At 42.7% G+C, this 23,322-nt stretch overlaps 2 protein-coding genes across 2 annotated transcripts in view; both read right to left on the reverse strand.

Moving 5' to 3' along the window:
- The window catches only part of LOC116513231 (G protein-regulated inducer of neurite outgrowth 3-like), a 217,165-nt gene that overhangs the window by 124,707 nt on the left and 69,136 nt on the right, over positions 1-23,322 (reverse strand). The window lies entirely within an intron of this gene.
- The window catches only part of LOC116513312 (protein FAM13A-like), a 126,695-nt gene that overhangs the window by 99,742 nt on the left and 3,631 nt on the right, over positions 1-23,322 (reverse strand). Inside the window, exons 2-4 of the mRNA XM_032224330.1 lie at positions 20,265-20,457; positions 16,891-17,100; positions 11,986-12,166 (exon numbers count right to left, since the gene is read on the reverse strand). Coding sequence (XP_032080221.1) covers positions 11,986-12,166; positions 16,891-17,100; positions 20,265-20,457 — 584 coding nt within the window. The remainder of the gene's footprint in view (positions 1-11,985; positions 12,167-16,890; positions 17,101-20,264; positions 20,458-23,322) is intronic.

A 23,322-nucleotide genomic window follows, 5' to 3' on the forward strand; every position in this document is an offset into this window, starting at 1 on the left:
GTCATTTCAAAGTAGACTGGGAAGCTGTTATGACACGTCTGTTCCCCACCCTTGGATTTAGAAATGAAAAAAAAAAAAGATGATAAAAAAAATGTGGTGGATTGGATTGGCTCTTCTATCTTGTTTTTTTTTGTTTTGTTTTTACGGTTCAAAAGTTTTATTTCTTTTAAAACAAACATTTCATCATTCCTCAATCAGTAAGACATCGAGGTACAATTTTTTGTGTGTCAAAATAGTTCTAGTTTACCACCAAATTCTTGTCTAGCCTAATGTATACCCCTCCCTCCCTCCACCCTCCCCCCCAACCCCCCCTCCTCCCCCCCCCGACTTCCCAGAACCCGTACACGGTATGGATTTTTAACAAACACAGTCTAAAATCTATTGAGAAAAAAGAAATAAAGAAATTAATGACATTCTACATTGACCTTAGCTTCTTCTTGCTGAGCTAACTTTAAACAATTTAAATCATTTCTGATCTTAAGCATAGGCTAACTGGAATTTCTTGGTCCCGTATTTATTTTGTATACAGTCAATCCATTTTTTCCAGTCTCGTTTATATCTCTCATTTGAGTGATCTTTAAGATATGCCGATATTTTAGCCATCTCGGCTAAGTTTGTAACTTTCAATGTCCATTCTTGAGTTGTAGGCAAGTCTTCCCTCTTCCAGTATTGTGCCACCAACAGTCTTGCTGCCGTTATTAGGTGCAGAATCAAGTTAGTCTCTACCACTGTAAAGTCAGTACATATACCTAGTAAGAATAACTGAGGATTGGCTCGTCTATCACTGAATACCGGAGAACATACTTGTAACCGTCCTGTTCTGGTGCTTTTCCATCGCCACCATGCAGTGGTGAATAATGAAGTGGGGACAGGACACCTAGAAAAGTTATTTTTGGGGCTTCATCTCTATTCTGGAAGTGAGAAAAAATAATTAAGCCCTCTGCTAAACCTCTCAGTTGTCTCCGGACAAAATTGATAGGTTGATGGGAGAGTTAGCTTTATCTTAAAGACTTTTGACTCATTTTACATTAAAACCAACCTCTTCTAGATGAGTTGCCAATGTTAACTGACTGGATTAGAATACAGGTAATCCCTGGGTTATCAGCATTTCCTTAGCAAATGTTCAAAATTACGCGATAAGCGCCCCCTAGCATTTGCGAACAAGGCCCGAAAACTACAGATTTTGGAGCACAAAGGCAGTTGTTTGCTCTTATGAACAATTGCAGAGGCTCTGCAACATTCATCCTGCACATTGCCGGCTGAAATGTCAGAGGACCAGATCTGGCCCCCCCGGAGGCTCCGTTTTGGCTTGTAACAAGCTGGGGAAGACTTGCGAAGGCTGAACAGAGGGCCGGATTCACCCCTCAGAAGCTCCATTTCAGCCGGCAACCTGCCAAGCCAGGCCTGCAGAGTCCTGAACAGAACTGCAGGAGCAGGCGGCTGATAGGCTGGAGAGGAGACTGCTTGCTAGATCTTCACAAGGTTCAGTGACCTGGCGCGGCAGATTGTGGGGGCGGAGGGGGGGGGAGCACGAGTTATTTCAGTGGGTTGGGGAAGTCTTGGGAGGTCTTAGGCAGGTGGCCTGTTCCATCAGTAGGCCTCCCATGGTCTTCCCCACTCTGAAATACCTCATGTGCACTTAACAAGCCTCACATTCTATTAACGAATGTGTGGGCGAAAGGAGGGAGTGATCCTGTTCAAGTACGAGATTCACCTCCCACAAATCTTTGGGTTACGAACGGAATGGACATTTCATTCGTAACTCGAGGACAGGGGTGGGTTCCTGCCAGTTCTAACCTCTTCTATAGAACAGGTTCCACAAATCTGCAGTGCCATTTAGAACCGGTTCCAGCTCCCTCCCCCTCCGCACATCATCAAGGTGAAGAATGTGAGTAGGAATTCTGGGAGTTGAAGTCCACAAGTCTTAAAGCTGTCAAGTTTGAACACTCCCCGGGTTTTTTTTCTAAAGGGTTAGAGGTGCAAGGGTCTTGTAACTTGACAGCTTTAAGACTTGCGTGCTTCAAATGCCAGAGTTTCTGAGGCAACATTTTGGTTGCTAAGCAAGAGTGTTGTTAAGTGAGTTTCACCACATTTTAGAAATTGGCCACGTCCACCCAGTCACATGGCTGGCAAGCCACTCCCACCCAGTCACATGGCCAGCAAGCCACTCCAACAAAGCATGCCACACCTACAGAAGAGGTTCTAAAAAAATTTGAAACCCATCACTGCTCGAGGACTACCTGTAGGGTAAATTTGGTGCAAATCTGTAAAACACACCTGCCAATTGCTGAGTCACCCAATCCGACACAACCAGATTACACCACACTGGCATTTCATTAGATTAGAAGACCTTGAAGAATGTGACTACATGGAAATGAAACATTATAATCTGTGGTGAATCATGTCCAGTCGTAGACCAGAGTGGCAGCATTTTGTAGTTAAATATTATTCAGGACTATCTCTAAAATATAATGGGGCTATGACTAAAACCATTAAGCAGGATTAAGGGATATGACGAAGCTCAAACAAGGGTGCAATTAAACTCTTGTATTTACCTCAGGGGTGCCTTTTTTGCAATTAGATGCCTGGCAATTTTGCAACAGGTAAGAATGTGGAATGAAAAAAAAAGGAGGCAAAGTGTACAGATATAGATGGAGGACAACCAGAGGTGGTATTCAGCCGGTTCGGACCTGTTCACTGGTAGTGGAAATACCGCCCACCCACCTCGACTTAATGCCATCCTATTTAGGCACATTTTCTTTCTGTAAAGTCCTTGACTTGCAAGCCGTCGGAAAGTCCTCCATTTACGAACGGCCACAAGTCCTCGACTTACAACCAGGCGTCTGGCAACAAATGGACAGCCATGGTTGACTATGGCGTGTCTGGCTCAAAGCGGGACTTTTGCAGTTTCCCTATTGGTTGCTCTGCTTGACAGCTCCTGTATAAATAGCTGTCAAGCAGAGCGTGGGGCAGATTTACTTGTTCTCTCGTTAGCTTGCTGTTTAAAATAAAAGTTACTTGTAGGTCTCGTTTCGACGAAGTCACCAAGACACTTCCAATTTTACGCGGGAGAAAACCCGAAAAACCAAAGACCTACATACTAACGCCCGCGAAAACCTCAGAAAATAAAAGTTACTTGTTCGCAGTTACCTCATGGAGTCCTCACTTCTGTTAACCAGTTCACTATCCTTTCTTTCTTTTAATTTTTAAACATTTATTGAAAAATAAAAACTTTAAAATACAAATACCTTTAAAAATAGTTTTATGTAAGTTACAACCCTTTTTGAAAGTACTAACTTAACCATTTTTAATTCAAATTTAGGCACATTTTCAAGCCATGTGCAGGCATCAAGCCACACACGTGATCAAAGCGCATATGTGGAAGGCGAGCGCATGCGTGGAGCACGTACACGCTCACATTTGCGAACTGGTAGGAGAAGTAAGTGAATATCATCCCTGAGGACAACATACTTTTGCTGAGACATTTGCCTAGATTCGAGCCACAAAATAAGAAGGATAATTAACTGAGGAAATATGATGATGCCTTGTTTCAGTCTTCATGCCTCTCTTTGAGAACTATATTAATGTTTTCGTATTATTATTCTTCCTGTTAACTATTTTGTCACTAATATAATATATAGAAGATAGGTCAACGATTTGCAAATATTTATTAGTTTACTTTTTTTTTTGAAGGGGGGCCTGTTTCACAGGGGATGGGAACCAATGTTTCAATAATGTATTACTCAGTATTCATAAGCGCCATGGTGGCGCAGTGGTTAGAATGGAGTATTGCAGCTAATTCTGCTGACTGCTGGCTGCCAGCAGTTCGAGTCTCACCGGCTGAAGATTGATTCAGTCTTCCATCCCTCCGAGGTCGGCAAAATGAGGACCTAGATTGTGAGGAAAATGTGCTGACTCTATAAACCGCTTAGAGAGGGCTGTAAAACATTGTGAAGCAGTATATAAGTCTATGTACTATTGCTATTCAACTAGGGGGATAATATGTGAATATAGGTTTTTTTTTCCATGCACCTTTTTCTTTTTATAGTACATACACAAAAGAGAACTATATTAATTCCTATTTGTTTCGCAAGTTAGCACTAGCAACATCTCTGAGCCAAGCTATCCATGAAGTTGTGCCACTGAATCAACAGGGTGAATCATAACCTTCCACTTGGAGATTATTTTACATTTACGAAAGTGTTTGTTGGGGGCCTTTGAGTCAGTTTTGGATCCCACCAACTGCCTGGACTAGTCCTTGCAGTTTTCTTAACAAGGTTTTCTAGGAATGGAAATTACTGTGCTTTCTTTCCAGAGCTGAGAGGATGACTGGCCCAAGGCCATCTAGCCGGTTTCATTCCTAAAGCGGGATTAGATCGCCCAGTTTCTAACCTGGTGCCTTCACCGTGATACCAGACTGGCTCTCTTTCAGATTATGAAGACGATTTAGTATAAAATAATTATATAATAATAATTATTTCTTGTACTGTCTGCCAACCCTAACCTGTCCTTTAAAAAAAAAAAAACAGTATTGACATGGTAATTGCTAAACATTTCAGAAGACAATCTTTCAGAAGTCAGAGGTCATACAGTTTATCTACCTTTGCCTTCTCCAGGTCACAAAAGATATGATAATGATGTCGTATCTCAAGGTGTCACATTTGCATTTTTGACCTTTCCAATTCGAATTTTTAACAGATCGATGTACGTGTGTGACAGTGGGGACTTTTAACAGGACTTATTTGAAGCTTAATGTTGGAATGGGGGAGCCAAGCATCTCGATTGACTGACTGTTCTGAATTTCGGCACGGTAATCTTGAGAGGTTTGTATTGGATGTGAAATTGGTGACCGGGATGCAGCTAATGTATTTCTGTGATTCATTAATTTCATAAAGTTTTTTTCCCCCTCTCCATATTTTGGTTTTTACCGAGACAAAAGAGACATCTATAGTCTAACAGAAGAGATGAAGCTGGACTATTCTTCTCTCGGCAATCTTGTTCATTTGTATAAGACAGCGGTGGCACATGTGTGATAGTGTGTGTTGGCACCCATGATGCAACGCGCGCTCCCACATGCGCCCCACACTGCTCGCCTCCAAGCTGAGCTTGGTATTTCCTCTAGGGGGGCGGGGGAGGCCGTTGTCGCCCTCCCCAGGCTCCAAGAAAGCCTCCGGAGCCTGGGGAGGGTGAAAAACGGGCCCAACGGGCTGACCAGAAGTTTGGAAATGATCCGTTTCCAGCTTCTGGAGGGCCTCTGGGAAGCAAAGGGAGATCGGTTTTGCCCTCCCCAGGCTTCAAGAAAGCCTCTGGAGCCTTGGGACTGCAAAAAACGGAAGTTTGGAAACGAGCTTCAGTTGACCCATTGGGCCTGTTTTCTGCCCTCCCCAGCTCCAGAGGTTTTCCTGAAGCATGGGGAGGGCGAAAACGGCCTCCCCTGTCCCCCTAGAAGGCCAAAAATCAACTGGCCAGAGTGCACATGCGTGCTGGAGCTGAAGCTCACGTGCCGGCAGATATGACTCGGCATGCCACCTGTGGCACACGTGCCATAGGTTCGCCATCACAAGCAAAGGAGGAGAGCAGGCAGAGCTGAAGGGGTAGAGTAAAATGCACCATCAGTTTAGAATCCTTGCATTGCCTCAAGAGACCCAACTCCAAATTGGCTTTTATTTAGTGTCAATTTAGTGCTGATCATTAATGGACCAGATTCTTGTGCTGCAACTTACAGGCATGGTCTTGATTTTTTGTGCCTAACACTTCTTCTCGCAGAGCTCTTTTGTTGCAGAGGAAACAAATATTTCACTTAGCAGCATATATATTTTTGGGGCTCAATTGGGCTCATAACTCAAGGGCTACCTGTATTTCTTTTCATCTAGGTATACTGGCTTTCAGTTCAGCATGAAATTTAACCTGTGAATCACCTGTTCTCCAAAAACATTCCTCCTGATACTGTATTTTATTGCTTAACCCATATTTCAGATTCTGAGACACTACCACTCTTTTCTTTTCCAATCATACTGCTTTATTGTTCAAATCTTCCCTTTAACTGCCCCATCTCAATAAAAGCAGTCATTACATAACTTAAATCAGCTCCGATAATTATCTCTAATTACTGACACGAAAATAGATCACTTCTATCACTTCCGCCTGTGCGGAAGCAGATAGGCTCACTCTTGAACTTAAAAATAAAGGGGAATCAGAATAATTTGAAGTGTGGAACAGATTTTATGATTGGTGTAAGACAAGACTGAAACAAACTGTATATATTGTGATTGGACAGAAGGATAGATAATGTATTAAGTAGGCTAATTGTCAGTGGTTGAGACTAGCTGTATATAATGTGAATGTATGGTCACTTCGACTTCGCGGTACTGCATTGTTTTAAATGTAAAAATAATAAAAATATATTGAAAATAAAAAAAAATAGATCACTTCTAAAACCAAATACTTAGAACCTACTCCATTAAAATACCACTTCTTATCCTGAATAATTTCATTATTTTATTTGCCCAAATAGATTGTTTTGCTACATACACTCAAAGCAAACTGCTTCTAAAGGAAGGTTTAAAGACTGCAATTATAGTTTTGCAAGAAGTGTAGGTCTATATAAAACCAAACAAATAAGTAACAGAATTTTCAGTTCTAGGTTGAGCTTGAAGTGGAGAGAAGACTCACTGGAAAAGACCCTGATGTTGGGAAAGATTGAAGGTAAAACAAGAAGGGGACAACGGAGGATGAGATGGTGAGATAGTGTCATCAGCACAATGAACATGAATTTAGGCAAACTCTGGGACAGGGGTCACCAACGTTTTGGACCATTAAATTGATCATTTTAAATCCCTCAGACCACTAATATGATCTGCCTAATGACCGGGTGGGTGTGGTTAGATGTTCATGTGACTGGGTGGGCATGGCCAGCTCAATGTCATTCATGTCAAGGGGTGCCTCTACTCGCCCCTCCCCTGTCAGCCACTCCTCACCTCCCCACCTGAACTCCTTAGGACTCCAACAGGAAGCAATTGTTGGAGCTAAGCAGCCAGCATGAGAAAGAGTTGGCAAAACAGCACAGTTCAAATTGGATCTGATCGATAAGGAGGCTCAGCAGAAACATCTCACTGAGGACTACGAGCATAGGCTTTCTAAGCAGAGGGAAGGTCAGATACCGGCACCTGGAGGCTCAGCGGGCTGAGATGATCAGCCAGTTCCAGGCTATGATGCAGTCCCACTGGAACGAGGCCCTCCGGCTCTTCGCCACCAGCGGTGCTTCCCTCCAGCTTTCGCCCAAATCCTACATGAGGAGGCTGAAGCAGACTCCAAGTCAGAATTTCTGCCCACCTCCAACCCCCACAAAAAGACGACAAAAGGGGAGACTCTCTGCAGCAACATAAATGTTCATTGCACGTATCCGGCCCAAGGGCCATAGTTTGAGGACCCCTGATTTAGTGCAATATAAAAAATGCAAATATTTTTTCTGCGGACTACCAAGATTTTCTCACGGACTACCAGTTGGTGACTCCTGCTCTGAGGACAGTGGGAGGCCTGTGCTATGGTCCATGGGGCTTCAAAGATTTGGACATGACTTAGCAACTAAACAACAGCAGCAAATTCAACAGAGTCTTCTGCAGAAATAGTTAACGGCACGAGGCTACATCAAAATGAACGACACCATGAGTACCTACATTCAGCATTGATTACTCTTGACTGAGAACAGCTCTCCAAGTTCTCCTCCAATCTTTCTGTATAGGATCCTAAAATCCAAACTATTCAAAACAAATCTTCCGTCACGGAGTTATTTGTTCACACTTTGAATAAACAAAGTGCCAAAATGTGAAATCTTGCAATAGTCTACCTGAAAGCATTCCATTTAGAAGAACTGAGGGGGGAGAGGGGGGGGAGGCATCCAGTTAAATCAGTGGTTCTCAACCATCCCAATGCCGTGACCATTTAATACAATTCCTCATGTTGTGGTGACCCCCCCCCCCCAACCATAAAATTATTTTCGTTGCTACTTCATAACTGTAATTTTGCTACTGTTATGAATTGTAATGTAAATATCTGATATGCGGGATGTATTTTCATTATTACAAATTGAACATAATTAAAGCATAGTGATTAATCTATCAATCTTGGTTTGGGAGAAGATCAGCCAGACTGGGATTTTCCAGGATAAAACGACCACCCTGTCTTGCCTTCAGTTCATAGTTTACATGAGTTTCACTTTATTAATTTTACTTTTTTTACATTCCATTCTCCCCCCCCCCGTTTTCTTTCGTTCTTTCTTTCCATTCCTCCTTCCCTTCTTTCATTCTTTCCATTCCTCCCTCCTTTTTCTTCTTTCTTCCTTTCCATTCCCCCTCCCTTTTCATCTTTCTTTCTTTCTTTCTTTCTTTCCATTCTTCCCTCCCTTTTCTTTTCCTTCTTTCTTTCCATTCCTCCCTTTTCTTCTCTTTCCATTCCTCCCTTCCTTTTCTTCTTTCTTTCCATTCCTCCCTCCCTTTTCTTTTTTCTTCCTTCCTTCCTTCTTTCTTTCCATTCCTCCCTCCCTTTTCTTCTTTCTTTCCATTCCTCCCTCCTTTTCTTTCTTTCTTTCCATTCCTCCCTCCCTTTTCTTCTTTCTTTCCATTCCTCCCTCCTTTTCTTTCTTTCTTTCCATTCCTCTCTCCCTTTTCTTCTTTCTTTCCATTCCTCCCTCCTTTTCTCTTTCTTTTTCCATTTCCTTTCCTATCCCTTTTTCTTTCTTTCTTTCTTTCTTTCTTTCCATTCCTCCCTCCCTTTTCTTCTTTCTTTCTTTTCTTTCTTTCTTCTTCCTTCCTTCCTTTCACACAGATTAAGAAGTTGCCCTTTAAATGGGATTTTAAATGGAGGCTTAAACTACATCAAACTGTGCTTCTGTCCCAAGTGGGACCGGACGGGGCGGCGTCTGGGTTGCACCCGGAGCTGGGAGGAGGCTGCTTCGCCACCCGGCGCTCTTCATGTACCTGCTTTAGGACGTGCACCTGAGCATGGGCGATGCTGGTGGAGGTAGATGGTCTTAAGCGACCCCTGTGAAAGGGTTGTTTGACCCCCAAAGGGGTCATGACCCACAGATTGAGAACCACTGAGTTAAATCCTTTCAACATTTCTCTTTGCTTTTAATTTTTTTTTAAAAAAAGAGTAAAGCTCGTGCCAGAAAATATCAAAATAAGAGCAACAATTTGCAAATGGCACAAATAAAATCCCTGAGAGATTTTTTCATTGCTGCCCACTGCTCAACCTTCTTCAGATTCCGCAGGATTGTAAACAAGGAATCACAAGGGTCAAGGAAACACATCATTACAGAACAGCAAAGAAAAGGAACAAACATATTTACTAAGAGCAGCATTAAAAAAGCTCAAAGAAAAGATTCTTGTTTTAATGTGAAAGGAGTAAACAAATTCTAACCCCACTGATTTTTTTTTATTTTTAAAAAACATGTTTTATTTGCAGTTTTCTTTTCACACCATACATATTTTTTGGACAGTGTATTGACTGGGTCAAATCTTTTTTAAACAATGTTAACAATAGTAATACAAATGGGTAAGTGTAATCCTAATCTTCCAACTTCAGCAATACTATTATCTTTTTATAATCCTTTATCATCTTCCCACTGATTTATTTAAACATAAATATCATTTCTGTACGCCTTGTATTTGTTATCCCTACTGTTGTGGCCCAGCAGGAGCTGTTGGAGCTGCCACCGACTCTGACAGAGAGGGGCCTATGAGTCGGCTCTGGAGGATGTGGAGGACCCTGGACAGGTTTCCGACTCCGAGTAGGGCACAGAGAGGCTGGTTGGCCACCTTGCAGAAGTCAACACAGAATCAAATGTCGGAGAACTTTCTATGAGCTTGGCAGGCTGGATTGCTGCCAAGCCTTATCTGTGTTTATTGCTGCCCAAGCTTGTCTGTGGTGGGTTGCTGCCAAGGACCTGTTTGTCTGTTAATTAAATGCCGTAATTTATCTCTGGCTCGGAGTGTGCTTTGGTGTGGAACGAGAGGGGTCAGAACACCCTACTAAATACTATTATTTAATATTTTAAGAATTACTCATTATTCCACCATAACTTCAGTGTTCCAAATGTGTAGGATTACTAATAATGCCAAGTATTAACAATATTCAATCAATCCCGGGAGTTTATCTCAAAATCCCCACAATTTCCAATCCTTAATGTTTTAAACTAAACAGACTATTAATGTTAATAATACAATTAAATTACCTAATCCTAAATTTCCATCTACTGATTTTTTTGGGGACAAGGACAGAAAAGAGAGAGTGGAAATCAAGAAGCTTGGTTTAGTGATTAAGGTTGTAACCTAGAAACCAGGAGAATGGAGTTCCATTAACAATGGAAGCTGGCTGGGTGACTTTGAGCTAGTCATTCTCTCTCATCCCAACCCACCTTACAGGGCTGTTGTGGAGAAAATAGGGCAAGAAAGTGTGTTTTCTGCCCTGAGTTACTTATAAAAAAAATAAAGGCGGGATAAAAATCAAATAAATAAATAGCCATTATTTTTTCTGACAGCATCCTGATGAATAAATAGCATAATAGATATTGCTGTTCTTTGCAACGGAACATAGGATTTCTTGCTTTTATATCCTACAACTACATTCGTACAGTCAAAATGGATTTTGCCTGATTTATAAAATATAGTGCCAAAACAGCATGTGTTTATATAATCACAGGAGAAGGAACCAATGTGTAAATCGCAGCAGTTTATTCATCAAAACAGATTCAAACCCAGTGCCTAATTTACCCTAGTATGCAATATGTCCTTATAGCACACGTTTAGCCATTTTACGTCTGATCCAAATGATAAGGAATGGGATATGAATCCTATAAAACATAAGCCATTCACAGCTGTTTTGGGGTGAGATCCCCTTGAAATGAAATAATGTTTTATAAAACAAAGAGATGTTTTTTTAATTGTATCAAATATTTTTTAAAATCCTATTTTCCTCTCTGAGGTACTTGCCTTCAAACATTCAAACTTTGACATAAAACATGGTTGTTAGACACACAGTGAGCTCAATCAGGTTAATATCTAGGTAGCTGTCAGTCCTTACCAGGTAGGCCAGACTAAGAAACCAAGGCCATATAAGTGGCAGGGCTGTTTTTATTGTAACAGTTATAATAATAGACCAGGGATGAAATTCAGCAGATTCTGACAGGTTCTGGAGAACCTGAAGCGGAAATTTTGAGTAGTTGGGAGAACCGGCAAAAACCACCTCTGGCTGGCTTCAGAGTGGGGTGGAAATGGAGATTTTGCAGTATCCTTCCCCTGCCACGCCCACCAAACCACGCCCACAGAACCGGTAGTAAATTTTTTTGAATTTCATCACTGTAACGGACTTTTGCAAGTCTGAATGTGCTTCCATCCTCCCTCCCTTTATCTTGGTGTGGACTAGGGAAGGGGTCTGAAATGTTTTCATTTCTTAAGAATTGGCAGTTGTCTGCCTTAGTAGTGGCTATTACTCTTGAGTAGGGGTGTCAAACTTGATTTCAATGAGGGCCGCATCAGGGTTGTGTGACCTCGGGGAGGTGGAGTGGGCATGGCCAGGGGGGCGTGTGGCCAGCTCAATGTCACTCATGTCAGGGGCACCTGTGATGGCCCAAGCGCTCTGCCAGCGAAAACAGGCTACTGAGCTCCGTTTTCAGCTACGATGGCTTCCTACAACCTCTGCCAGCGAAAAAGGAGCCCAGGAGAACCCCTCCCAACCTCCTTTTCCGCTGGCAGAGGCACCGCAGGCCTGTGTTACCCCATTTCAAGGGTGGCCCTGTGGGCCAGATCTAAGCACCTTGAGTTTTACACCCCTACTCTTGAGAAAGGCCATTCCCTACGGTCTCTACACTAATATACTATTTTGTACATTGTCTAGCTGTGATTCTCTGGGGTCCCTACACCAGATCTGCCCTACAACTGGAGATTCTCTCAGTTAGGGAAAGGAAATACGAATATGGAAAGAGCTTACCAAAAACAGTTTGGTCCAAAAACAGTAGCAAGGTTGGAAACAGTCATTTTGTTCTCAGAATGATGCTCGGCAACCTGTTTCAGGAAATGGCAAAGGTACTTAAGGAGACAATAGTGAGTGTCAGGCATCTGTCTCAGAAGGTCTCTTAAACCGCTGGTCTCCAGACCACACTTCTGGCTGGCTGTAAAGAGAGAAAGAAAACATGATATACTGTACTTATTCCGTGGTCCATATCAAACAAAATGAGCAAAAATGTACTCTACTGAATTTTTTTAAAAAGAGAAAACAGATAGTAATGTGAAGGTTATCATTCACGAAAGTCCCTTAACTAAACTATGACTTCATCCTTCTGTTTTACTTCAATTGCAGTTTAGCATGAAATTTGTTCCTGCTTAGCATTTTGTCCCTAAACCAGGGGTCAGCAACCTGTGGCTCTGGAGCCGCATGTGGCTCTTTCATCCCTCTACTGCGGCTCCCTGTCGCCAGTCGGCACCACAATTTTGAGAGGAGCTTCCGGTTTGGGGGGGGGGGGGAAGCTGGGCATGCCAGGAGGAGACACTATGGAAAGGGGAGGGTTTTCAGTCAGCTCCACAACTGATAGGGCTTTCGGTTAGGATAGGTAGAGGAAAAAGGACGCCGTGCTAGGAGGAGACTCTATGGTGGGAAAACCAGACTTCCGGTCGGCTCCAGAATAGGGCGCTTCCGGTTAGGACCTTTGTGGATCTTTGAGTGTTTAAGGTTGCTGACTCCTGCCCCAAACCATGGCTGCAAATTTTCTTCAAACCATGACTGTGCTGTATGAGTTAGCTGTAATTTGCCAGGTCAAATGTCATGCTAAGCGAAGGCTAGGAAAACACACATCAAAAACAGAGGAAGGAGGAAGTTCAAGTTCATACAAAGAACCTTGGCCGTGGAAGTTGAGAATCAAAGTGGGAACTGGTTGGTTGTGACATCTCTCTCTCTCTCTCTCTCTCTCTCTCTCTCTCTCTCTCTCTCTCTCTCCCTCCCTCCCTCCCTCCCTCCCTCTCTCTCTACAGCAGGGGTGTCCAACCTTGGCGAATTTTAAGACCTGTGGACTTCAACTTCCAGAATTCCCCAGCCAGAATTCTGGAAGTTGCAGTCCAAGGCCTTAAATATTGCAGGTCCCATCCCTGAGGGAGATACACCTGGTGGGACCCAGAAGAAAGGCCTTCTCCGTTGTGGCTCCCTCTCTCTGGAACATCATTCCCCCAGAGATTAGAACAGCCCCACTCTAACTCTAAAGATCTGTTTCTGCCAGCAGGCCTGGGGAACCCAGAATGGGATGGAGCCCATTCAATGACTCATGTGATTTGCTGTCGCTAGGGATGTGTGTGTAATTTTATTATATTAATTTATCTGATTCTTTTATTAGTTTCATTGTTTTTTTAATGTGGTTTTAAATTATGTAAGCTGCCTTGAGTCTCCATGGGCGAATAGGCGGCAATATAAATTTAATAAATTAATACATTAATTAATTCCCCTTCTCTACAAGAATACTGAATCAAATGAAAAGGTGAAGCTAGGCCTGCTGAATTCAGCTTCTTCAATATAAACCAATTTATAGCTACCTTGGCTACAAAGTACTATTACCTTGAAAGAGATTAGCATCTTGCTGGTTTCCCACAAAATTATAAAAGGCCTTTGTTAAAATAGGAAAATACCAAATCAGCTGAAAAGTCAGCGGGGGTAGCTAGTAGGAGGCAATTAGCTGTCCAAAGTATTTCCTAATCAGGCAGATAGCCAGGAAACCTGCTTCCTTATGAAAGAGATTGGATCCCGGGGCTCATAATTGAGTCTTTGTATTATTATTTAGACAAAGTTCATCACTAGACAATTTATCGTCATGGTGAAGTGCGCTGGTCTGATGCACGCATTACAGAAAGCCAGGATTTGAAAGCCTTAGTTTGACCAAATCACAGTAGTCTGGGTCACATTCAATGCTGTGTCATGAAATGCTAATCCTCCCAAAGTCCTGGCATACAGGTTTAATAAACAAATACTCATTTGGCTCATACACTGACTATGCTAAAAAAAAAACAATCCGCATTGCGTGCCAACCTGACCTTGGTATCCTTAAAGTAACCGGCATGTTTGCAAGTTGTATTTGGCTCTTGCTTAAGGAAGTAAGATAAAATGGAATGGAATGGGATGGGATGGGATAGGATAGAACAGAATTCGTTATTGGCCAAGTGTGGATGGACACACATGGAATTTGTCTTTGGCCCATAGGCTCTCAGTGTACATAAAAAGACAAGATACATTGGCCAAGAATCACAAGATACAACGCTTAGTGATAATCATAGGTTACTAATAAGCAATCAAATCATACTAGGAGACAAATAAAACAATATAAATTGAACGATACAAGCAACATGGTTATAGTCATAAGTGGAAAGAGGTAAGTACTAGAAAGGATGAGAAGAATAGTAATACAGTTTTAGTAAATAATTTGACAGCTTTGTGGGGATTAGTTGTTTAGCAGAGTGATGGCATTTGGGGAAAAACTGTCCTTGGGTCTAGTTGTTCTGGTGTGCAGTGCCCTATAGCATCGTTTTGAGGGTAGAAGTTGAAACAATTTATGCCCAGGATGTGAGGGGTCCGTAGACAGCCCTCTTTTTGACTCATGCAGTGTACAGGTCCTCGATGGAAGGAAGGTTGGTAGTAATTATTTTTTCTGCAGTTCTAATTATCGGTTGAAGTCTGTGTCTGTCTTGTTGGGTTGCAGAGCCAAACTAGACCAGTGTTTCTCAACCTTGGTGACTTTAAATCCTGTGGACTTCAACTTCTGAGAATTGAAGTCCACAGGATTTAAAGTCACCAAGGTTGAGAAACACTGAACTAGACAGTTGTAGAAGTGCAGAAGACAGACTCAATAATTCCTCTGTAGAACAGAATCTGCAGCTCTTTGGGCAATTTGAGTTGGCGCAGAAAGAACATTCTTTGTTGTACTTTTTTGATGACATTTTTGATGTTAGGTGTCTATTTTAAGTCTTGATCAGTCCAACAATGGAAAAAGACTCATTTCTTTCTAAACTTTGCGAAGAAGAAATAAAGGAGGCAATCTGACCTTACAAAAATATGGAAGTCCATTATCCTGGTCCACTTTTCACTTAAAACTAAGATTTCTTAACCCCGATTTGCTGAAAAAGTTATTCTAGTTTGGCTTTCCATATATAAGTTCTTGATTTACAACCAATTTTTTAGTGACTGTTCAAAGTTACATGGGCACTAAAAAAGTGACTTATGACCCATTTTTCACACTTACGACTACTGCTGCATCCCCTTGTGATTAACATTTGGTTGCTTGGCAACTGGCATGTATTTATTGCAGTGTTGCAGTGTCCCGGGATCATGTGATCACCTTTTGCGACCTTCTGACGAGCAAAATCATCGGGGAGGCCAAATTGACTTAACAGCCATGTTACTAACTTAACAACTGCAGTGGCTCACTTAACAACGGTGGTAAGAAAGGTGGTAATATGGGGCAAAACTCACTTAACAATTTTCTTGCTTAGCCGCAGAAATTTTGGGGTCAATTTTGGCCGTAAGGACTACCTACAGTACTAAATTAGTGGCTGGGTTTGCACAGCACACGTTTGCCATAAATAAACAAAAATGCAGTTATGTCTGCATTGGAAGTAGAAAGGAAGAAGGAAACCAAAGCAGGAAATTCCTGCAGAAGTCCATAATAGCAACCCTGCTAGTCAGACCAATGGTCTATCTAACTCAGCATTTTCCAATTTGGTTAGCCTTCTATTGTGTGAGTGCCCTGACTATCAGGACCATTGATAAGAATTTAGATCTTAAAGGATATATAAAGACACATACCCAATAAAATATGCCTGCTATATCTGAAAAGGAAATTTGCATAGAAGAGATGCATAGAGCATTTGATTTTCCAGGACTTGTGCATTTCTTCAGTTTAACTTCCTTTAAAAATCCATGCTGGAAAAGTCCTCTAACCCACTTCCTAAATTACTGCTTGCTTTTTCTGTAAACAGTATATAAGCAAATGGTCCTTTAGTGTTATTACTTGGGTAGTGCAATACATAACCAGGTCTTGTTGAGTGATAAGTGTTTATGGAAACAAACCTTATGTCCAAACAGTTGGACACTGATTTTATCAAAAAACATACTTGGGGACATGGGGCAAACAGGGCTGAAAGCTGAGCAATGAGACAGCCCGGAATAATACTTAAGGAGGCCATTTTTCCCCCTGCAAAGTTGTTCTAGATTCTGAAGAGAGCAGCCATTTGCAGCCTCAATTGTCTGTCATTTGCATAGGACAGGGGTGTCAAACTGGATCTCTTCAAGGGCCAGATCAGCATTGTAGCTTTCCTCCGTGGGCCAGCTGGGGGGGGGGGAGGGGAGATGGGATGGACGCCTCCTGCAGCACCCTGCCAGCCAAAATGAGGCACGGGGAGGAGGGATATTTTGGAGGTAGGGCTTATATTAGGCACACATGTAAAACATGCTAGGGCTTATTTTTGGGATAGGTCTTGTTTTTAGGGGGGAACGGGATATTTCAAGCCTACAAAAAAATACGAGGGAGCTCACTTGAAGTCTTCTAAATGCAATTTATCTGCTTCACCATGGAGCTGCTAGGCTTGTTAATCTGCAATAATCAAAATAAGCTGCGCCAAAAGCAATCACTCTATTTAATTAAAGTTCCGCATAAAGTATAGGGTAGACTTATTCACCCCTGTAATTTTGTTTTCATGTGAATATGAAGTATGATAGGTGATGAATATGTCACGCCATTTCTGCAAAATAATTGTACCTACCGAATCCTGTCGGAAGCAATGATATATATTATTTAAAAATAATAATAATAAAAGTAGCAGGCCACACAGGAAGGATGTACGTTTGATAAGAAACCATCACCTTGATAAAGCTGGATGAATTTGGGGTAAAGGGCCGAAGGGATCACCCGATCTGGCAGCTCCCGCAGAAATAACTTCAGCAAACTGGCGGCTGAGCTTACGTCAGCCTCTGCGGCGAGATCTACTTGATCTCCACCCTCGTACTTTGTGCGCAGCTGTTCCACTGTTTTCAGGTTACCATTCACCCTGAAAAGACCTTCCTGCTCGAGACCTGTAATTACATACATAAAATGAGATAAGACCAGTGGCCTGCGTTTATATATACCGTGTTTCCCTGAAAATAAGACAGGTTCTTATTTTCTTTTGCCCCCCCTCCTGAAATAAGCGCTTGGCCTTATTTTCGGGGATGTCTTTTTATTTTTGAGGTGCAGGAGGCGGTGAGCCATGGCTCCTATTGTGTTGCAATATTTTGGGGGAGGGCTTATTTTGGGGAAAGGGCTTATTTTAGCGCATGCGCTCAAAAGCCCAATTGGGCTTATTATCTGGGGAGGTCTTATTTTCGGGGAAGCAGGGTGTGTGTGTCTGTGTGTGTGTGTGTGTCTCAAGGAAACTTGAGATCCAGGCTGCACATCCAGCAGCAGGTTGGAATGAGCACTCAAGCAGGGGGTGGGGAACGATGGCCACTTTATGACTTGTGAAGTTCACATAAAGTCATAAAGGAGCCATCATTCCTCACCCCTGCACTAAAAGATTGGCCAATGAGGACGTACAACTGCATTTTTTAGAGCTCCATTGGTGAAAAACTGCACACAGGACAATTAGCATAGTGAGAATGGAATGCTACCCTGTTGCCCCAAATATAAGACCTCCTCGGATAATAAGCCCAATTGAGCTTTTGAGCCCATGCTCTAAAATAAGCCCTCCCCCCAAAATAAGCCCTCCCTGAAAATATTGCAACACAGCAGCAGTCATGAGGTGACCATGCTCACCTCTTCCTGCACCTCAAAAATAATAAGACCTCCCCAAAAATAAGGCCAAGGGCTTAATTCAAAAGAAAAGAAGACCGTGTCTTATTTTCGGGGAAACACGATACAAGTTTTCTCACTAACGTTCAGGGCTAGGAAATGAGCCTTCGAAGAAAGTAGCTTCCTTCCCATTGGGCCTGGGTCTCCAAAAGAGCTACAGATAGTCCTCGACTTAGAGCCATTCACTTAGTGACCATTCCAAGTTACAACAGCAGTGGAAAGAGTGATTTGCGACTGGCCATCAGCACTTACAACCCATGCAGAATCCTGGGTTTGGGCACGTGATCCAAATCTGAATCCTTTGCAACCCAAATGTATTCTTTTAATGGTTGAAGCTTCCTCGGATCATGTGATTGCCCTCTGTGATCTTCCCAGCTGGCTTCCAACAAACAAAGTCAATGGGGGAAGCCGAAATCGCTTAATGACGGCAGTGATTTGCTTAACATGGGAAAATGTTGTAAAATTGGGCGCAACTCACTTAACATTCTTGCTTAGCACCAGAAATTTTGGTTGTAAGTCAAGGATTAGCTGTACAGGTAAGGAGAGAGGGATATCCACAAAGCCATTGCTATTCAGAGCTCCGAGAAAATGGCTTGAAACTTCTGTAACTATGTTTATTAAATAATATACTGGAGTAGAGACCACGGCTAAGAACAGATTCTAACATACGAAAACCAGTGTTCAAATTCCACTTGATTTACACATTAAATGAGCTACAATCTCTCGAATTCCATTTATCAGCCATTTGGGTATGATTGCAATGCCCCATTAATGTAAGAAGCTGAAAAATATGATAAACGTTGCAGAATCAAGAAAAAACAACAACCAAATACTCGGAATGACCAGAAATACCAGTCTGACATCTGCTGGAGAACATGAAAATAGTGTAGAGAAACAAGTTTGATTTCAAGTCTTCTTTAATCCGGCATCATCCAGATCAGGGGTGAAATTCAGCAGGTTCTGGAAAAACGGTGCCAGAAATTTTGAGTAGTTTGGCGAACTGGCAAACACCACCTCTGGCTGGCTCTAGAGTGGGGTGGGAATGGAGATTTTGCAATATCCTTCCCCTGCCACGCCCACAGAAGTAGTAGTAAAAAAATTTGAATTTCACCACTGATCCAGATGTATCAGGATTGCAAATATAGAAATCTGTCCGAAAAACTACTTGCATTTTTGGCTGTTTTTTGTGCCCCACAGTTATACGACTGCAATTTACGTTATTTTTTTTTGTCAAAAATCAGTGTTTACTTGCAGTTCCAAACATTTCCCATGTAGCTTTTCAGACAGATTCTTAACTCACAACAGCTTGTTTAGTGCTTGTTCCACATTCCACTGGAAAAAAAATGACTTATTACCATTTTTCACACTTATGGCCATTGCAGCATCCCTGTGTTCAAAATTCATGCTTGGCCAAAGAGTCCCATTCATGATGGTTGCAGTGTCCCAGGATCATGTGATCACCTCTTGCAACCTTCTCACAAGCAACAGCTGCAGTGATTTACTTAACAACCGTGGCAAGAAGGGTTGTAAAAAGGAACAAAACTCACTTAACGGCTGTCTCACTTAGCAACATAATTTTTTGGGCTCAATTGTGGCCACAAGTCAAGGACCATCTGTATAAACTCACAGAATCCTCCAGCTAGAATTTGGGAAGTTGAGATCCACACTTCGTAAAGTTCCTGAAGTGGAGATGCACAGATTTAAGATAAGGTGTCCCAAGGATTCTAGCCTCTTTGGAAACCAAGGGTTATGAGTTATGAGTTATGAAAGTTTATTTATATGCTGCCCTTTTCCCTGGGGGGACTCAGGGCGGCTTACAACTCAAAGGGGGGGGGGAAACAAACATTTAACACGTAAGGGGTTCAAAGACCACACCCCACGCCCCTCCCACGCCTCATTTTGGCGGTCTTCTTTGTTTTGGGGAAAAGCTTCTCTCGACCAACTGAACTTTTGCTCCTTGCTGTGATTTATAAGTCATGAAACATTTGGCACCAGTAAAATGTTTTTTTCCTCCTCAATAAAATGTTTTTCCTCTGCTTTTCCACCCCCCCCCCCCGGGAGAAGAGGGAATACCACGCAGGCTGAAAATGGGTGACAGCTGATGTGGGACCAATCCGTCTTTTTCAAGGCAACCTACCTCATAGGGTTGTCGTTGGGCCAAAAAGAAAAAAAAGAGGTGTGAGCGTTTTTTAAAATAGGCCGTCTTGAGTTGACCAGAAATAAAAGTGGAAACAAAACAAAATGCATTGCTTTGTAGAGAATAGAATTTCTCAACTGTGGTCACTTTTAAGACAGGTAGACACTCCCGAGTTGAAGTCCACCCATCTTAAAGTGCCCACGATGGGGAAATCCTAGCTTAGAAATCAACAAGTCTTCCTTTCTTTTTAAAAAGAACTTGCTAGTAGCTTACCGTGCCAAGACAGATATTCTACAATATCCCATACCACGGTTGGGATTCCACACTTGCTGAGCCCTTCTTGCTGCATTTCCTGAAGACTAATGCCAAACAACCTCCGGTGGTGACAGGACCCCTTCTGTCTGCTCGGGGGCGGGACGGCCATCTTTTTCACATCTTCTTTAAGCCTGACGGCTGAGTTACTTTGCTTGAAAGGACACAAAAAGGGAGAACACCCGGTCAGAGTGACGATGGGAGGTGGCATGGCTTCACAAATCACTCCTTTCCAAGGGAATTGGAGGGATCAACACCAGATGGTTCCCTAAGGTTCGAGATTCCAGGCAGGATCTGCTAAAAAACGATCTGGGACAGATCGTGCACAGATGCAAACCGGGAAACCCTGGTTGAACAGGAGAAAGAGAGTCAATAGGAGTGGCCTGAGTCCGTAGCCAAGCAACTGAGTGGATAACTTAGAAACATTTCAAGCTGCATTACCAGAGGAAACTATGGGCGGAGCGGAAATTAAATGCATTCAATGAATGGGCGCCGTTTCTCTGAAAAAAAAAACGAGTGTAAACATAAGAAGTAATATTATGCAACGGCAGATCAAGTCTAACGTGGTAATACAACACTGAAATGTGGATTTGTAACGCAGCTGCGCGCAGACAGGCGTGGTGTTTTCCATCCTTGCAGCCAGTCTGCAGTAGCAGAACGTCATGCTTGTAAATTAAAAAAATACCTCAGTGTCTTATTAAGAGTTGCCCAGGCCAAAGGTCAAGTCCTGGCACATCTCTAGACCAGGCCTGAGGAGATGCATCTTTAGAGAAAGAAAGAAAGGAAGGAAGAAAAGAAGGAAGGAAGGAATAAAGAAAGAGAGAGAAAGAAAGAAAGAGAAAGAAAGAAAGAAAAAAGAAAGAGAGAGGAAGGAAGGAATAAAGAAAAAGAAAGAAAGAGAAAGAAAGAAAGAAAGAAAAGAAAAAGAGAGGAAGGAAAGAAGAAATAAAGAAAGAGAGAGAAAGAAAAAGAGAAAAAAAGAAAGAGAAGGAGAGAAAGAAAAAAGAAAAAGAAAGACAAAAGGAAGGAAGAAAGGGTTAGGTCATGTGATCACCTTTTGCGACCTTCTAAGAAACAAAATCAATGAAGAAGCCAGATTCATATAACAATTGCGTTACTAACTTAACAACGGCAGTGTTAATAACTGTGGCAAAACAGGTCAAAAATGGAGCAAAATTCACTTAACCACTTTCTTGCATAGCAATGGAAACTTTGTGGTCAATTGTGTCCATAAGCCAAGGATGACCTTATATCTTTTATGCAGAATGATCTCCCCCCCCCCCCGCCCATTTCTTTCTACTGAGAACAAATAGGCCAGTGATGGCTAACCTTTTCAGCACCAAATGCCGAAGCGCGTGCATGCACACCCATAATGCAATGTGTGTGCGACCCCCCTGCGCGCACTCGACCCTGTGCATGTGAGCGTGACCCACCAGCATGCACCCGATCCCCGTGCATGCGTGTGTGCCCCACTGTATGTGTCCACACACCCCCGGTGCATGACCCCTGCGCATGCCGTGGCCCCCACACATACACACGCACCTCCCCACATGCTCCACCACGTATGCAAACATATTTCTCACGTGCACCCCGCACTCCGTGCATGCACGGCAGAGACCCGACAACTAGCTGGCTGGTGGGAGGCAGAGCTGAGCTGGGGCGATGGTTTGCGTGACCACAGGTTGGCCATCACGGGAATAGGCTATCAGGGAACAGCAGATCTTCATATGCATGTCTGAACCACCTATAATGATTGAACAGTGTTTCCAATGGTGTTAAATCTTTCCTGCTTCTGACTGTTTAAAAAGTGCTTCTGCAGTCAACAAGTGGCACGTTTATAATCACTACTTCAAGCATCTTCCTCCTGCAGGGAGGCCTGCAAGCACTTGTTTTAGAGATCAACGACCTGACAATTTCAATCATTTTTTATACCTCAGCAAAAAGAACAGTAAAATCCCCAAATCAGAAGTCCTCGCATAAAGGGAAATCCTATTTAGAGGAGCCAACTACATTTCCCGCAGGCCTTTTCTTCGAAAACATGCAGACTGCCACTTGTGCAACGGTGAAATTATTGTGAAATCAAATGCTGCAAATTCCTGAACCACAGGCTAGCACCGAAATAACTTTTCAAAACAGTAATAAAATCCAACAGGGGTAAAGCAACCACACCACAAACTGGGCGAGATCTCACTTCACTGTAGTTTTCCAGGCATGGACACAAACGCCACTGAACAAATACTGAATCAAGAATTGATTTCCCAGAGCTAAAAATAATACCCCCAAACAAAGCAAACCTTCTCCTGATGTTTATGGGAGGCCACATCTGCCCCAGGAGGCTGTAAGGCAAGGATCCTCAAACTACAGTCCACCAGAGCCATTAATCCACCTCCCCCCCCCCCCCCCCGGATTGTGAGCCCTGCGGGCTGGAACTGAAAGGTAAGGCCAACAATTTTGGTCTGCAGAGACATTCTGGAGGCGGTGAGGTGAAAAACAGGATGCACAGAGACCCCAGGAGGCCAAATAAATGGGCAAAGCTGGCCTGTTATTGGGCAAAGAATGAGCCATTTTAACCTGTTTTTGGCCTGCAGAATGCTTTTGGAAATGGGGTGTATGTGAGGTGAAAAACCGGGCCCCAAGTGGCAAAAAACCTGGCAAAAATGGTCTATTTTTCACCTTCTCCACCTGCAGAAGATAGATAAGGAGAGAGGGAGAGAGAGACAGACAGACAGACAGACAGAGGGAGATAAAGAAAGAGAGAGAGAGACAGAGATTTCTCAAGCTCCTTGGGGCAGAGAATTTCTGCAAAACTGAGTTTCCTGAAGAGGAGCACTAGACTCCTAAACAACTGGAAAAAATGATCTGGTAAAAAGAAAAGGCAACCAAAAGAGCAACATGTAAACAAAAGCAAATAAAGCACACGCACACGCACACACACACACGGCGCAAAACAAATTAAAGTTTAATTTGTTTGCATTGTTCAATGGAATGTTAAATTGGCCACCCCCAACCAGTCACATGA

Source organism: Thamnophis elegans, chromosome 9 (genome assembly GCF_009769535.1).
Source record: "Thamnophis elegans isolate rThaEle1 chromosome 9, rThaEle1.pri, whole genome shotgun sequence".
NCBI classification, from domain to species: Eukaryota; Metazoa; Chordata; class Lepidosauria; order Squamata; family Colubridae; genus Thamnophis; species Thamnophis elegans.